Here is an 18,948-nt window from a genome sequence, read left to right on the forward strand (position 1 = left end):
GAAGAGTGAATAATATGTTACAACCTTGTTTTATTTTTTTTTTAGACAACTTCATATCTGATGCATCTGTAATTAGTCACAGAAGAGCCAAACAAATTCTCTCTTCTTGTTAGGCTGTTCTGGTGCTCTGGATCTAAATTTCAGGGTTGAATTTAGTTCATATTAAAGATGGATGCATACAAGTATGATAGAACGATAGATCGATAATGTTATAACTAAAGAAACATCTGAACATTGTCAATGAAATGGCTACACCCAAATAATGCTCCTGTAAATATGATCTTTTGGGTTGGCAACAAATGGCACAGTAATTTACTGTGTTAATATTGGCCTACTCCATGTCCAGCTTTGGGTGAGGATGTGCTTTTGTGTTTGGGAACGGTAACTCATGGATACTGTTGACTTAATTTAACTCACTATTCCACGGATAGTTCTTTCAGCAAAAGGGGCTTTGTTCAAAACTAGGTCCTTTTTCAATGTTTTTCTAAAGGACCCATTGTGATTTATCTGTTCATTTACGCATTCGCCTATAAATCTTTTGACAATTTTAAATGGTTTGGAACTATCCCTTCAACAATGCATTTCATTTCATTAAAAAAAAAAACACCCTAACTTTAGGAATTCAGTGTATGGTAGCCAATATCATTGATGACACACTTTGTCTTGACATAATTGTATGTAAAAAAAAAAAAAAAAAAAAAAAAAAAAATCCACCAGAGGGCGCTAGTTACTCATATAACACAACCAATACTCGTATGTATTTTACCAAGCATCATCAAGTTATATGATTTGAAAATGTATATTTTATGTTGTCTTTATTCAATATGTTGGTTCTGATTAAAAAGTCTTAGTAGTACACAAACATCGCATTTATTTGAACCCCCTGTCAGACCCTATATTCCAGCAGACCTGGAATGTGCTGGAAATGGCTAATGGTGATTAAACATCAGAAGTTTCAGGCAACCTTGGCCTGACCTGCTAAAAGTCTAAAAGTGATGAATAATCCCACAAAATCCAAATCTGATGGAAAATCCATACAGAGCTGCAAACAACTTAAAGCAGCGCAAAGAGATTCTGTGCACACACAACATTTTCTCACAAGAGCTGACTATTAAGGAATCAATGATCACTGAGTGATAAATGTCTCAGAGGCCAGAATTAACTGATCCTCAACTCTTTAGAAATAAAACAACACAGCCTTGATCCACTAAACATTTGTTTATCAGACTGGTGAATATTAACAGGCTGTGTAGCTCTAAATTTTACAGTGTAGACAACTTTCTATAACAATTATACAGATGTATGAAAATTCCATTTCTCCATTAAGTTGCTTGTCCAGAACACATCATTAACCCATAAAGAGGCATGCTGGGTAATTCATGAGACCATTTTCTCTAGAATGGCTCTGACTTGGACCGGGTCAGTTCTGCCTTTGGTTTCTCTCTGAACTTCACCCATCAATTTGTTCAGTACTTTCTTATTACCCCTTCTGATAATCTGAACCTGCAACAACAAAATTAATTTACAAAAATGACTGCATAAATGATCAAAGATGGCAAGCAGTTGATTTTATAAACAAGCAAATAATAAATAAATATAGTTAAAAAGTTTATATTTAATAATAATATTACATATTTGTGCTGGCTCGAAATATTTAAATATCAAACAGAGTTTTTAAGGTGAATTAACATTTGGATTTACCTCCTCAGGGTGACTGTCAACAATCCTCCTACAGATCTTTTGTAGTTCCTCTTTATCATTTATCATCCACAAATCCTGCTCCTTCACTATCTGGCCCACTGTCTTCTCTGGAGCCTTCCACATCTCCTGGAAAACCTGTGCTCATCACATACAAACACAAAACAGGCCTGTGCTTTAAGGAAACCCTCACACAATAAAGCTTCTGACAACTGTTCTGGCAAACTAATTATTATTATTAGCAAAAATGAATGTTGTTTTTTGTTTTTTTGCAAATTATTATTATTTTTTTTTACTTGCTTGGCAGTTGAAGATGAGATATGACCAGATTCTGCAAGATTGATCAGCTCAGCAAGCGCACATGGAGAGATGGGACTGAGGAAGAGAGGGAGAGATTAGAAAGAAACAACAGATTGCACTCTCAGAATGTCTCGGAGAGCAAGAATTAGAAACATTAAGACCCAGGAGAACTCATTACTGAATGGGTTAAACATGGCTTCTTTCTGTGTGTTCACACAATTTGGCCCCATTCACTTATTAGTGAACTTAAGAAAACAAGAAGAGATCATCGAGGCAGTTTCTGATCACTGAGCTGGCGAAGTCCCAGAAAAACACTCCTATACATACATCCCCCGGCATGAAGTGAACACAGCTTCTATTATTTATCACTTACTGACTGGAAACAATGTTGGTGAGAAGGAATAAAACAAACAGACTGGAAATAAGCCTCCAGCACTCACACAAAGACACGCTCCCTGTCTCCCTTTTCTCTTGGAATTATTTATTCTAATTCATTTTCCAATGTTTTGGATGTATCACAGCTATTGAATGACTCTTCTCAGTGCTGGCTCACCTCTGAGAGACTTTCAGATTCTGACTATTCAGATTTCCCATCAGCTCCTTTATCACCCAGCCAATCACCTTCCTCGGTTCTGCTTTGGTGGCCTGAACAACATTCTCAAAGTAGTCCATAAGTCCGTCTTCATTCTGAAATAGAGTAGTTATCGTAGAATTTAAATCTTTTAAAATTAATATTAAACACCTATGATGAAAAAAAAGTTAAAAAAAAAAATAAATCATGGGATTTATCCAAAACTATGGAAGCATGTTTCCACCTCAGAATATAAAATAAAACAATTGATCAAGACAAGGCAAAAAATAAGGCAATTTTGGGATAACGTCCAAGAAATAGTCACCTTGTAAAAAAGGAAGTGACAGCTATGAAATAGTTGCAATTACGAGAAATAATGTCACCATTGTGAGATATTTAAGATAATCAGAAGTTGTGATAGAAATTACAAGAAATAAAGTTGCAAGAATAACGTCACAGTTAAGTGAAGCAGTTGCAATTATGAGATATAAAGATAATTAAAACATGTTCCAATTGTGAATTAATGTTGCAATTATGAGAAACAGCTTTAACTGTGAGATAAGGGCAATAATGAGGTAGAAGACAAGATAGATAGTGATAGTGACAAGAAATAAAGCTGCAATTATGATAGTTATACGAAGTGATTGTGACTTTTACGAGAAATAAACTAGCAAAAGTTATGATCATTTTTCTTTTTGAGGCAAAATGGAAAAAGTTATGATCATTTTTCTTTTTGAGGCAAAATGGAAATTTCAATACCTAGATTACAGTAATGTAACATTACTATTTGATTATTTTCTAAATGTCAATTTCTACATTTTTTAGGTTACCCTATTTAAAATGTAAAAATTAGTGTAACTATTTCAATACCTAGATTAAAGTAATGTAACATTACTATTTGATTACTTTTCTAAATTTCTAAAAAAAAATTCATGAAATTTTTCTAAACTGTCAATAACATTTAAAGCAGACAGGGTTAACCTTACAGTAGTACTCAACACCGATTACTGTCAGACTTTCATAATCCTTCATCACTTGAATTAAGATTCTAATTTAATTTTAAAGCACCTCTTTAACACCTCTTTTTACTCTGACATCGTTCTGATGTTAAATACAAATGTAAGATCATAACAAGATATAGTTTAATAGCTATAATGCGTTTTTGAAAACAAATCTTTGCATAGCTATGACAGGAAACGCTGGCTTCTAACAATGCCCTGGAGAAAAAAAACAGTTAATTTAAAAAATAAAGCATATACACAAACCAAAATAGGAAATAAAACAGTTATCAAATAAGCATGTGTCCTAAACTCCTGAAACATTGGTGTTTCCTATTTTAGAGCAGTCAATGCAATTTGGGAAAGAAATAAATTAAATCTGTATTTGTAAAACTATTCACATGCAACCCACTTTGTAACCGATAACATTTTCATAAGTAACTAATTTAATCACACATTTTTTCTCAGTAACTGTAACAGATTAGTTACATTTATTTTGTAATTAAATTACGTAATTCTGTTACACGTAATGAATTACTCCGCAACACTGGAAATGTGTGCCATAAAACAAACATGCACATCTCACCACCAGTGTGAAGCTGTGCTCTTGAAGGATGACATACGTCTCCACTAGCCTTGTCCTTTTCACAGACGGCAGCTCTGGCAACTGTGCACTCAGCCTGTCAATCACCACAACCTGGGCAGGGTCAATGCCAGCAGGCACTGAAGCTTCACTCTCATAAACAAACAGTGGTGGCAAGTTGGGCTCTGGCATGAACCTGAGAGATAAAGAGACATAGCAGAAGGCGTGACTCAGGCAGGTCATGTGCGGAAACACAAGAGCATGGTTCTTATCAGGTGCAGAGATAAGCCAGCATTTGTTGTGTTCACACAGCATGTGTGTCATCTCATGGCCTAATCTCCAGCCCTCTCTGTCTCTCTGTCACACCCCTCTCATATATCTCTTCGACCTGAACCAGCCACACATGTCCAGCAACTGACGGTCTGAAAGCGTCCGCACCGGTGGTGGCCCATCAGAAGCACGGGTGACTCAGCCTTCTTAAAAATGTATGTAACAGTTTAAGTGATAAAACGAACTGCTGTTTTAATCAATCTCAAATGTGCATTACTCACATGCATATATATTTTTCATGCATCATACTGCAGCTCAGGCAAGTTCTGATCACTGCATGAATGCAGGAAACACCGCTCAGATGGGATATTGGAATTACACATTTGTTTCTGTCAAAAAGGCAGCCAAAAAAGGCAAAACAGAGAAATTAAATGTACTTTTTTCACGTAGATACAGTGGGGAAAATATTTATTTGATCCCCTGCTGATTTTGTAAGTTTGCCCACTTATAAAGAAATGAAGGGTCTGCACTTTTTATGGCAGGTTTATTTTAATGGATAGAGACAGAATATCAACCAAAAAATAATAAAATAAGTATGCATACATACATATATATATATATATATATATATATATACACAAACACATTTTATATATATGTATATATATATATATATATATATATATATATATATATATATATATATATATATATAACAGTGTATATATATATATATATATATTTATGTACAAAAGAAAAAATCAATCATTTGTAAGTGTTTATATTGGTCATAGTCTGTAGATGGCACTGCATGATTTGCTCCATTTCTTTACTACATTTACCCTCTCTTCCCTCCCTCTTCCTTCATGTGGATCTACAGCTGCATTATCACAGCACAGGCAACGCAATCACATCGCCACTAGTCTTCCTGTCCACCTCCTCTTCTGTTTTGTTCCCCCGAACCCCTTCTCTCCCTCCATGTCACCATATTCTCTTTCATCCATCTCCTGTACTCCCTTGTCTGTCTAGAGACTCAGTTTTTCTTCTGCTTTCCTTTAACCCTTTTTTATTTTTATTTTTTTATCATGTGCTGTCCATCTTCCCTCTGCTCTATCACTCTTCCCACAGACCTCTTGTTTTTCTTTTTCTTTTTGTAGCCCTCCACAGGATTGAGCAGATTTCACTCACCTGAAAGGATCATGTAGGGTTATACTCACCTGTAGTCTTGTAAGCCTTCCTTATCCCTCATTGGAATTGTGTTACTGGCGAGAGAGAGAGAGATGGTAATAAATAAGTTATACTTTTTTTTATAAATAAGTTATACTTATTTATAACAAAGTTGCAAGCAAAGTATATGATACAGTAGATGGTTCTTACAGGCATTCAGAATGTACATACACAGGAAAATATATAGACAGTTAGTCATTAATGCACCAAACTGGAAGAAGGGAAAAATAACATAACATAACATAACATAACATAACATAACATAACATAACATAACATAACATAACATAACATAACATAACATAACATAACATAACATAACATAACATGACATAACAATTAAAATGTGTCCATGTTGAGAATAGTAGCATTGGCCAATTTATATGTCATAATGTATAATTGAATGAAGTGTTTTGGATGGTTCACAGTTTTGGTAATTACCTCAATTACTAACACTATTAATAAATACATGTTAATTTGAATGATCAAAATACAGAACCACAATACAACAGGCAACAGTTGTTATGTCTTCTTAATAAACTTTATTTATTATTAACTATATTTAATAAAGTTTATTTAGCTTATTAAATTCTTATTATTAGTTCACCCAAAAAAATTTATTCTTAATAAATGATGACAGAATTTTCATTGTTGGATGAATTATCCCTTTAAACAGGACACTAGCCATCCAGTTGTGAATGCTAATGTCTATTAAACTGTATTGTATGCCTTTTGTTTATTTTCAGATTAATCTTGCAATTATCAACCTGAAGGGGTTTACAGTATTTAGCGTTAATGACCAGCTCACTGTACATTATCCTGACAACTGCATGGCTACTAACCAAATGACAAACAACAAATTTTTTAAAAATTATGTGAGAAGAAAGAGACCATAAGTCAATTATAGTTCAGCTTCCATTGTGCAAAGATATCTGACCACAGAGTGCTGCGACTGGCTAATTAGAATAAAGTATTCTAGAAGGTTGTGTACCAAGCACTAATAGATTGGTGGTTTGTGCTAGCAGATCAAAATCAAGAGCAGGAGGACACAGCTGTGAGAAGTGACTTTTATTTCATGGGCAGATGCTCACAATAATACTGCTCTGTCATCTGTAGAGAGCATGAGTTAGTGTGTATGCCTGGTGCTGTCATGTGTACAAGTCAACACATCACACAACTACTGAGGTCAAATGACCACATTCATCTTCTGTCACAGACGGACAGGAAAAAGACCAGAGGAACAGTATGCTGCCTATGACTAAATGCAGCATTTCCTGAATCACTCTTCACCAGTGTGGCAGAATATACTGTGCCACATAGACTTGCATCACAAAATAAATGCCAGGACAACATGTCTGGTTATTGTGTTGTTCAAAAAAACAACAAAAAAAAACAACAGTTTGACAAGTGTAGCCTGATTCACGGACAAAAGAATATTATTGGTTTGACATTGTGTGAAGAATCCTTTACTAAATGTACTTATTAAATCAATCAGATTGGTATATGACTTGCACAACTGTTTAAAAGTAAGATATTTTAATGCTTTTGAAAGAAGTTTCTTTTTAATATATTTTCATATATCCTTAAATATATTTAAAATGTAGTTGCTTCCTGTTATGGAAGCAGCCATTACTCAAGTCTACAGTGCAACATAATGATCCATCAGAAATTATTCTAATTTGGTGCTCAAGAAACAAATCTTATGCTGCTTAATATTTTTATGGATATTTTGTTTCTTTTCCGAAATTTTTTCAGGATTCTTTGTTGAATTTCAGGTTCAAAAGAACAGAATTTATTTTAAATTGATTTTTTTAAAACTATGTAAAAATCTTTATCGTCACAGTAGAAATTATCATTGCTGAAAAAAAAAAACCCTGACCTGACTGTTTTAAACAATAGAGTATCTAATGAATCACAAGTCTTGACTCTTAGTAGTGTCCAGTTCAGTTCATAGTAATAATATGTGAATCTTTAATTAGTAACATGCACTGATTTTTAACAATTTTTTTTTTTGTAATTAATAACATTTAATTTTTTTAAAATAATCAAAACATTAAATTATGAAATAAATCTTTTAAACATGTTTCCAAAATTGTATTTTTGGTATTGTACTGTATTCTTATTTGGGTGGTTTGAACTGTTTAAGGGTAGTAGAGGGGGCTCCTCTTCTGTTAGAAACACTGACTAAACCTGAAGCGGGTTTAAAATGCAATAAGGAACCAATAAAGAATGTGAGACTCAAACCATGTAAAACACAGATCCTCTAATTGGCACTGCTCTGTTCCGATTGATATCACAGGAGAATGCAGTGCTTGTAGAAATGTGCCTGTTCTGGGCCTCCTTACCCAGATTTGCTGTCAAATGCTCGGGTCTCATTAAGAACCTTCCCAGCGCTCTGTAGTACCTCCATCTGTCTCTGGATCTCGTAGTCTATGGAACATGTACCAAGAGAGAGCCAATCAAAATCTAACCACAACCTTCTGCCAACAAAAGACCCTAAAGTACTTCTGAAATGGTTGCACATCAGCATTTGTCCTCATGACTGCTTAAACAAGTTTTTTTTTCTGTTGTAGAAAACCTCTGGTAATCCTTTAGTTTTACTACAGCGTACAATATAATAGTTGTTTTTACAAGACATCAAAACAAAATGTATTAAATATTCATTAAATTGTATAACTTTCTCTTTTAGGGAACAATGTAAAATAGGGTTAAAAGAATCAAGTCATACTCCGCGATTAAATATTTTCCTGTTTTCTCTGTTTACTCTCTCTTTCACTGACAGCACTATTTAATCTTCTCGTCCTTGACAGTCGTGTTTATGTGGGTCTTCAACACTCATTATTTTCTTGGATCAGCTCAGTCAGATTTCCTTTTGAGTAAAACTCCTGGTTTCAAAAACACAACTTGGTGATACAAATTATTGTGATTTGTGTGTGTATGTGTGTTTCTTCAGCATAGATGATGGCTTCTGCAGCCTTTATTCAACAGTGCACATCTTGAAGGAGCATTTAACACGAGACAGAGACGGAGTGAGGTGAAAATGCTTATTGTTCATGTTGCTTATCTGGAGTTTGCAGTTTGACTCTTAGCTCTGGCATAATTCCACAGAGACACTCATTCCCTCCAACTGATGCCAGGCTAAATCTGACAACCACACAAGAAAAGTGACTTCCAGCTATTACTAAAGTGTGTGTGAATACCAATGCAGCATGATTAAAAGATTTCTGAAACCCACTGGCTAAAAGTGTACTTCATTCCCTCGACACGTCTTGCTGTACAGAGGAATAGCAAAGAGATTTTACTGTACGCTTGTACTTAAACTAGAAAAGACCTTCTTCAAACCAGAAGGGAAAATTCTTTCTCAGTATCAGTTGGACACATATTCTTACTTACCTATGGCTTTAGCCAGGTGCCTTACACTGTTGATATTTTTGACCTCCGTCCTCACTCCCAAAGGCTCTCCAGGTCGATGCACGGACACATTGGCATCAACTCTAAGCTGCCCCTCTGTGAGAAGAGAGAAAAAGGGATCTGATATGAGAATCACTCCAAACAGTCATTACAATTCAACCATCCACAGCTCTCAAAACCCCTGCTTAACAAACACTGCATACATTTGAATTTGAATGATTTATTTGCATGAAATACAGTATTCTGGAGTGCCCTGTGCACCGCTGAATAGTCTGCAGCAGATAAACAATTTGCTGTATTTTGCTTCAGGGGGTTTTGATTAAACAAAAGCTATTGAATTTTTCATCACAGGAAGACAATAGGTTGATTGAGCAGTGACACTTTAAGAAGGGTTGAGAAACAGGTCAGTTATTTTCTCATTTGAATTTGTATCTCCTACACAAACACTACATTTTATCAATGTTCTTACTTAAAGTGTGTAATTGAAACTATGACTCACTCATATTAAGTTTCAAGAATTCAAACATCAAATTGCATTCAAAATACAAATACTAGTGAAGTTGGAAACAGGGAAAAAGTTAACTCATTGGCGAACAATAGAGTGACCATTGGTGAAGGAGACTCACTACAGTCCTTTTGTGGTATACAGTCTACTCATTTGGCCCTGACATTATACATACAATACCCAAACTTTAAATTTATTTAAATGTATTTAATTGTAGAGATGTTTTTTAGATTAGGAATCATAAAAAAATGTTTTTTGGAACATTTGCTCATTTGCAATACATATTTAAAGCATTTCTGGACAGTTGTTAGAATGGCATTCAGCAGGTACAGTATTTCTGCAATATTCCTGATTTATGATATATGAGAGGCCACATCTGTTTATTAGATATTTGAACACAAAAACTTATGTGCAAGGCTTTCCTCATGATGCACTGTTTAATAGAAATCTTGGTGACGTATAGAATACTGTCTACTGGGCAAGTCGATATATTGAATATAGTGCTGTCAAACGATTAATCGCGATTAATCACATCCAAAATAAAAGTTTTTGTTTAGAGAATATATGTGTGTGTACTGTATATATTTATTATGTGTGTGTGTGTGTGTGTGTGTGTGTGTGTGTGTATATATATATATATTTTTTTTTTTTTTTTATCACACACACACATATGCATATATATATTTAAGAAAATATGTTATGTTTATATATTAAATATATTTATATATCATTTCAATTATAGGAATATAAATATATACATGTAAATACTTTTGAAATATATACTATATGTGGATGTCTTTATATTTACATGATTACAAAACATACACATATACTCAACAAAAACTTTTATTTTTGATGCGATTAATCACGATTATTCGTTTAACAGAACTAACTGAATATTAACAATTTTGCTGCCGATATAAATAATTAAGCAACGTTATGATTATTATGATTTTTTTTTAGCTATAATGTTTTATAAACACTAGTAATCGCTGGACTACATTTCCAATCCAATTTAGTCTTAGCATAAATCTTTAATTTGAACATCAGTAGCAAAGTCAAGTCAGTAGGTTCAATTAATCTCTGTGATTCAGTTCAAAACTGTCCTGCTCACTTTCAACAAGTCTGATTCAACTATTTGTTTGCTTCACTACTCAAATGTTTCTGGACAACTGCATAGAAACTTGAATGTATTAGATTGAATAATAATAGTTAAATATTAGTAAGATATGTAAATACTGCAGTTTATTACAATGAAACAATTATTACAGTGAAAATGATTTACTGTAATTCTTCTTTGTGTTTATGCAATGACAAACAGTACAGGGAATGTTACTTGATTGTTTTAATTAGATTTTACTGTATTTCACTTCATGCATTACACATTTTATATCTACATCTATCTGTTTTTCTATTTAAACAATCTATTTTGGAGCTATTTGGTCAAAATGGTTGTTTTTAGACTGAGAAAACATCCTTTTAAGCTATGCTATGCATGTACATCAATACTGAGATGTACATTGAAAATAACCTTATGGATACTGTGTACTGACTCTGATAGCGTTGGTGCAAGCAAGGTGATTTGTGTCAGAGACCCAATCATGGTAATAAATGTGTATAGGCTATTTAAGGTTCTGATCAATGTTAGCTGTAGGGGATGTATTAAATCACCGGCCATGTTAGCCTGGCAGGTGCCCAGAGCCTGCAGGATGAGCTGAAGCTCTCTGACGGCAGCTGCTGCCTCCTCTCCGCAACACATCTCTGGCTCCATCACCAGCTCCATCAGACCTACACCTACAGACAGAGAGACACAGTGTTTATATCAGACACATGAAACACTTCATGTTTCTGTATAAGAGTGAAGAAGCAGCACCTGCTCTGTTGAGGTCTATTAGAGTCTGACTCTGTTCATCATCATGGAGACTCTTTCCACTGTCTTGCTCAAGCTGGATCTGTTTGATTTTCACACTCTTGGTTACAACTTGGTTTCTTCTGCGACCTTCAAAATGACTATAGACCAGCATGCCATTCACTGCTATGGGAACCCTCTGCTGAGTGATCTGGTAGCCTGCCTAAAAACACAAACACCAAACTGTTACACAACTAAACAATGATGGGTATCAGGATCTTTTTAATTGCTAGTTTATCTACACTTAAATATATTATTGTTTTTGAAACAACAGAAGAGTGCCAAGGAGAGCCAAAATAAAAATAACATTAAAAATAAAATAAAATAAAAGTTAAAACGAACAGATTTTGTCAATATCACAATTTCATTCTGCATTTTAAAATACTTACATTATTAAATCACAATAATTTTGTTCTACTGACAGCCATGATTTTATTTTTCTATTTAGGTTTATGCATCCAAAAATATAGAGTTTAGAAAATAAATGAAATATTTTGTTTCTATTAAATATTTTTTAATTTTATTCCACAACAATGCATTCATCCAATTTAAAAAAAAAAACAGCAAAGCCTTTTATATTATTACCACAAAAAAAAGAAAAGTATTTCAAATAAATGCTCTTTATTTGAACTTTATATTCACCCTGGGGAAAAATAAAAAAAAATTATCATGGTTTCCACAAAAATATTAAGCAGCACACCTGGACTAATGGGCGTTGACAATTCAGCTTTACCATCAAAGAAAAAACTTAAAACAGTTACTATACAATATTACTGTTTTCCGTTTTTGATTAAATAAAAGCAAAAAAAAAAAAAAAATAAAAATAAACTTCTTTCTAAAATATGTTTAACAATTTTTATTTATAATATTTGTATATTTTCAACACAGTATAAATCAGGCCTTTTGTCTTTACACAGTAAAATATATAGTTGGCTTTTGTATTTTAGGGAAAGTTTTTGCATTTTTGGATGTCTGTAGAATTAAAGCCATGCTGTGTTTTGGCTTGGACCTCATCCAGACTTAACATGAAATTCAAATGAATGACCTTAAAACATCATAGTTGTATAATCAGATAAATCTTTTGTGTCATCACTCATCAGAATCAAATCTGGTGCTTGGCAGGGTTGGTTGGGTAGGGTTGAAAGGCCAGGGTTAAGGTTATGAGGGTTTTGAAAATGCATACAGATACTTGTGTTCTTGTTATATTTTTAATTTTTTTATGTTTTTCTGTTTAGCTGAAAAGAGAAATAGGGAATTTTGATATGTTGATTTGGTGACTAAATGACACTAGAAATGTATCATGGTTATTGCTGGCATGCAAAAGAGTAAAGGAAAGAAAAAAACAGCAATTAGCCATTACCATCTGCGTGTTGTACCTGATCAACTAATTCATCATGGCCACAAAAAATAAAAAAATAATAAAAAAATGTAAGCACAGAAAAAAAATTAATTTGCGTTAATGAAGAGTGACAGATTCCTCATAAGTCAAAGATTCCTTCCATTTCAATGTCTGAGCTTTCTCAATGCCAACTCAGTCAGAATCAGTCCTTGCTTATGATTATTTTGGCTTAAAATAGTTTTTTTAATTTGTTTGGTGCATGTTGTATTACAATATAAATAATACAGGAAAGGAGGATATGCCTTCTCAAATAATTTTTCCTGCTCAGTCCAAATATATACATTAATTCAAAATTGTTTTTGTCTGATATTATGTCTTTCTAAAATTGTATCTGAATTAAAATGACATTTTCACTTAATCTAATAATACTTCTTAATTATGAGTTCTCAATCTCACATGCTGTATCTTTACACAAGAGATATCATGTTATTTTGTAGGGCTGGGTTTTGACACAAATTTCAAGATTCGATTCTCATTCACAAGCTTTCGATTCAATTTAAATACCAACTCGATTCAATGTCGATTATTTTGGATATATATCAGGTACAGTACTTGCCAAATTTTCTCAAGGGGAAAAAAAAAATCTCTAAACTAATGCTGTAAAATACAGTGTTGGGCAAGTTACTCTGAAAATGTAATGAAATTACTGATTACTCCTTTTAAAGGTAATCACATTACTGTTCTGATTACTTCATTTCAAAAGTAATTAGTAATTAGTTACAGAATGCCAGTAAAGAGCACTGCATTTATAATCTCTAAAAGACATCTCAGTTCATCGCACTCTCACAAATCTCTGTTATAACACAATAAATATATGCATAATGAATCTTTCATAATGTCTGCAATTCGTGTGTTATAATGAGAGGATTCATGAGCATGCAAATTTCAGCACTGTATTGCTCAACGCTGCAAACACGTGCAGCCTAAGCCTAAATAGAAACTCTGCATACGCTTGCACCTGTTAATCGTATATATTTTATATTAGTTCATGTTGCTTTTGTGCAATAGATGAATAACAATTTATGTTTTAGATATTTTATGTTTAGATATTTCTTTTTTGCGGGAGTCCCGTGAATCATTTTATTCTCCAGCATCGCGCGCACACACACGAGTCTCTGCACTATCAAGTATTGTCCTCTGCTCCGTTAGGTCTCACGGGAGCAGGTCTATAATCCACTGAATGCACTTGACTCAACAGTGCGTGTGCTACAGTACATCCTTTTTACAATCTCTAGATTATAAAACACTGCATTCTGTCAGCAATGTAACGCGGCAGTTACGTATAGAGACCTAGGTTTGTAGCTACACTCTAATTACTTTTTTTTTAATTATAATGCATTAAATTACCCTGTTACTAAAAAAAGTAATCAAATTACAGTAATGCGTTACTAATGCTTTACTGCCAAACACTGAGTCATTCTAAATGCTCTCAGGATATTTACAAAAACTGAGTTTGGACTGCATGTTTGGTGGAGGACAGTGTTCTCAGAACTGCTAAAACATATAAAGGTTTTTTTATACTACAACATTAAAAAAATATATATATATTAGGTCTTACAAATCCAATACCAAAGCTGAAACATTGCTCAGACCAGAGCTTGAATGTTTTAAGCTTTTAAGAGCAGACACTGTTATTCATCTACATTAGTGGCAGCTATTCTGTTTCCTGCCTGTTCAGCATCACTTCTTTATTAAAGCCCAGGGAAAGAAAGAGTGATGCGCTGGATATATGTACATGTCTCTTTGACAAACGATGGATCCATAAAGCAGCTTATCAAAAATAACAACCGTATAGAGTTGAAGGCATAGGAAATATGTTCTTGTCCATTGCATTTGTGTCATCAGCACTTCTATCCTTTGGAGTACGAAGATAAAACTAAGAAACGCTGACAAATTCACTAAGCACCTATACGTGTGCAGCTGAGAGAACTCACAGGCATGTCTGCATAAAAGTAGTGCTTCCTGTCGAATAGTGACTTCCTGTTGATGGTACAGTTGAGAGCAAGGCCTGTCAATACAGCAGCCTCCACACATCTTCTGTTCAGTACTTAGGAAGCAAGACATTCAACAGAATTTAGAACTGCAATGAAATGACAGACATAATGCAGATTTATATTTGTGTGTGTGTGTATATATATGTGTGTGTGTGTGTGTGTGTGTGTGTGTGTGTGTAATTTCATTTATTTACATACTGGCAGTGTTCCTGGTAAAGAAGCATCAAAATGTGAGACAAGTGAGTTTGGTGGAGCCAAGAATCTAACATGAGATCCAGAGAAGAGCTTTGATGTGGACTGAATCTGAGCATGGACTTCCAGACCTACAACACCAACCATCTGAGGAAGACTAGACAACAAAGCCCAAGCGATGAAGAGATAACTTTCATTACATACATTTAGTTAGCAACAACCCATTAGATTGATCAAAAGTGAGAGTATTTTTTCTTTTGAGGGGGGTAGTTTTTTTGTAGACTAAAAAGATAAAAAAAAGACTAAAAAAGATCCGAAAGCCACTATTAGGAACTGTTCATAGGAGTCAAAAATGTGACAACCAGTCACAGTGGTGAATGTATTTTAATGAGTTGTGATCATTTTTATTGTAATGAATATTATTATTTAAGGATGACTTATTTTATTTTATAAAATACTTAATTTTTTTTTTTTTTTAAAATTTTCTTTTTTCTTTGTGTTTTGTTTTAATGTAATGTGTATATATATATTTTTCCAGAGCACATGTAAAGTCAAGGTCAGCAATCAAGTTTGGTCTCAACTTCTCAAGAGTTTCAAATCTGCAGTCTGTTAACACACATACACCACATTAATTAATTCCATTAAACCAGAGAAAGAGCATTACACATATCCCTCATGTTGATAACAGACCTATGAACATCCTGCATAGCATTTTAGGGGGCATTTGTTTCCTACCTTTTAGTATTGACTTTGGGCTGAAGTTGAGTTTTGGATCCAGATGTCCATATTCTCCTTATCTTTAAATTAAAACTATCAATATGATATAAGCTTTGTGATTTATTAGCATATTTCCTTAGCTTACAGAACATTCTGCTGTATCCTGAAGAGGAGGTTGCCATGCTTGTGTTTGTGTGTGGGCAGATGGTAAATGTAGTTTTACAGAGCCGAAAGGAACTCGCCAGTGTAACGAATCATAATGAAGAATAAACTTCAACTCCCATAATGCCAGTAGCGCAAAGGCAAAGTTTCCGGCGACTTCTTATGACGGCATTCACAGACCGCGTATTGATAACTGTGGGGCAGTTGGTGGCGGGAGATTCACGTATGGTCCTGCACGTGAATGATCATCTTTGAGAACGTCTGTATTTTCAGGGCTTGCCTTTCGCACGTGTAAATTACAATGGCGCTGCAGCAAAACGGGATCGGATCCAAACAAAACGGTGACACTTCCAGCCATCGCCCATCTACGAATGGGAACGGAGAGATCCAGCATGACCGGGCCGAGGGATTCACTTTCACCTCCGAACCCACGCTTGAGGACATCCGCCGCATGCAGACTGAATTCACGGAGGAGAGGAACTGGAGCCAGTTCCACAAGCCGCGGAACCTGCTGCTCGCGCTGGTCGGGGAGGTCGGGGAGCTGGCGGAGCTCTTCCAGTGGCGCGGGGAGGTGCAGGAGGGTCTGCCGGACTGGACCGAGCCGCAGCGGGAGCACCTGGCCCAGGAACTCAGCGACGTGTTGATCTATCTGGTTGAACTGGCAGAAAAATGCCACGTTGATCTGCCTCAAGCTGTTCTCCGCAAAATGGCCCTAAACCGACTCAAGTACCCGGCCGACAAAGTTCATGGGTCTGCCAAGAAATACACGGAGTACAAGGACTGATGTCCTGAGTTTATTTGAGGAAGCTGATGTTGAGTGCCTTAAAAACTGTAAAACTCCTTTGTGCGCTTAACGTTGCTGGTTTTTATTTCATTTGAACTAAATGTTAGCACTACCACTCTTGGTTTACGTTGAGCTTTTTAGAATTTGTATGTAAGAAACTTGTTTGCACATTTCTGGCTTAGTTTTAAAGTTCTTCTCGTGTTTTTATTTTACCAAACAAAAGCTGCCGTGGACAGTATAAGTTGCTTTGCTGTGTAGTGTTTTTGCTTCATCACAGTAAAGTGTTTTGCAGCTCACATGGTCTCCTTGCATCTGTTCACTTTCAAACACTGAAATTCACATTTAAAAAAAATAAATGAACAATTAGATGCTTATAGCTTCACTGGCACTTTTACAAAATGTTACACAAATCCAGGAGATGTTTGTTTGTGGATGGAGTTATTTGTTTGTTTGTTGAGAGAGAATTTTTGTCTTAGTTCTGAAAAAGTTATTATCATTTTTCATGTACAAGTATTTCTAATTTTTTAAATGAAAGGGTTTGATCAGCATTGGACAAGTTTTTAGCTCTAGACATTGTAAAATGGGTGCAATTATTAAAAAAAAATCCTGTTTGTGAAAATGAGCCAGTACTGTATGCCTGCTCTAAGTGATTTTCCAAAGTACACAATTTTGACAGGAGTTCAGTAAATTATTTATACTGCTTATGTCATAATTCACTCTAATTATTTACAATTACCCAATTCCATCTGCACACTCATTATCACAACCAAAAACAATGCCATTTAGAGAATGAAGGAACAACTCTGGCTTTCTGATTTTCATCTTGTAATGTTTAATGTTATATAGCTACACCTCTAATAAGCAAAGTTAAGATCTGGACACCTGATTAAATTCATTAGTAGAGTATTTTGTCTCCTGAACCCTGCTGTGTTACATTAGTAAGACACCTTAACACTGCTAAATAGTGCTGAAGAAACAACATAAAGACTCAAGGAAGTGTGACAAAAGTGAAGCAGACCAATTTGGCAAAATGAATATTAGATCATTTAGTGTATTTGAGTTGCTTAAAGGAATAGTAATAATGTACTCACCTTCAGGCCATCCAAGATGTGGATGTTTTGTTTCTTCATCTGAAATAAATTGGCAAAAATTTAGCATTACATCTCTTGATCACCAGTGGATTCACTGCAGTGAGTGGGTGCAGTCAAAATGAGAGTCCAAACAGCTGATAAAAACATAATTCTCAAGTAATCACACAACGACAGTCCATTAATCAAGTTAGTTAAGCAAAAAGTTATATTTTTATAAGAAACAATCCATCAAGGTGTTTTAACTTTAATACCATAAAGTCTATAATCCATAGTAATGCTTCCCCCAGTGAAAAAGCCAGTTGTTCTCTCACATTAAAATTCACTGACATATTTGATTATTTTGTAGTCTTTTCACTTGTAGATGCTGCTTGACATGTTTATATATAGCATATTTCTTCCCTGAGTCAGATGAAACAACCTTTTCACTGGAGAAAGCAATAGACTTCTATTTTAACCAGAAGCAATGCCTTAATGATGGATTTGTTTCTCACAAACACTGCAGCTTTATACTTCACAAGATTAAACGATGGACTGGATTCGAGTGAGAACTTGTGAATTATGTGAAGTTTTTATCAGGTGCTTCGAGTTTTTTCTTCAGTATCAAGATGATGTTACAAACAGAGCTTGCATCTCCCGGACATTGTTTATCTCTTGTTGTGTCCTCCATAGTGGGGGGCAAAGTGAGCTGTCAGCATCCTGCACCATAGGGGATGCCTTACTGCTGCTTTCTGCCTCGCTCAGTGATTTCTGATGCCACTCAGACTTTAGTAGCCAGACAGTGATTTTCCCAGTATCTGTTATCCATTTGATGTCATTCAGAAGCGAGTGTCTGTGTGGAAGCCCCGCCACTATCTTTGTCACTCTTTGATTTCAGAACGCAAAATGTCAAAATTCAACTTGTTTTTCCTGTCCATCTTGACAGCTGTAAACAGTTTCAGAATTAAAAATTGGGAAAATTTTGCTTTTAAAAAGCTGCATTTGAAGATGTAAGACCTAATTTTAAAGGCATAGTTCACCCAAAAATTACCCCATGATTTACTTACCCTTAATCCATCCTAGATGTATATGACTTTCTTCTTTCAGACGAATACAATCAGAGTTATATTAAATAATATTCAGGCTAATCCATGCTTTATA

General features: G+C 34.7%; 2 protein-coding genes across 2 annotated transcripts; one reads left to right on the forward strand and one right to left on the reverse strand.

Moving 5' to 3' along the window:
* Positions 1-1,205: 1,205 nt before the first annotated feature.
* Positions 1,206-16,043, reverse strand: gatb (glutamyl-tRNA(Gln) amidotransferase, subunit B). The gene is made up of 13 exons (XM_042716245.1): positions 15,793-16,043; positions 15,064-15,214; positions 14,806-14,919; positions 11,437-11,635; positions 11,235-11,357; positions 9,041-9,154; positions 7,993-8,077; positions 5,638-5,682; positions 4,154-4,346; positions 2,552-2,685; positions 1,995-2,073; positions 1,702-1,836; positions 1,206-1,503 (listed from the first exon to the last, which is right to left on the reverse strand). Exons 1-13 carry the CDS (start codon positions 15,954-15,956, stop codon positions 1,378-1,380), a joined length of 1,662 nt encoding a protein of 553 aa, XP_042572179.1. The 5' UTR covers positions 15,957-16,043; the 3' UTR covers positions 1,206-1,377.
* A 49-nt stretch (positions 16,044-16,092) lies between these two features.
* LOC122135836 (dCTP pyrophosphatase 1-like) lies at positions 16,093-17,016 on the forward strand. Its single transcript, XM_042716246.1, has one exon. It carries the CDS (start codon positions 16,238-16,240, stop codon positions 16,718-16,720), a length of 483 nt encoding a protein of 160 aa, XP_042572180.1. The 5' UTR covers positions 16,093-16,237; the 3' UTR covers positions 16,721-17,016.
* Positions 17,017-18,948: the final 1,932 nt, after the last annotated feature.

The sequence above is a fragment of the Cyprinus carpio genome, chromosome B1, assembly GCF_018340385.1.
Source record: "Cyprinus carpio isolate SPL01 chromosome B1, ASM1834038v1, whole genome shotgun sequence".
Taxonomy (NCBI): Eukaryota; Metazoa; Chordata; class Actinopteri; order Cypriniformes; family Cyprinidae; genus Cyprinus; species Cyprinus carpio.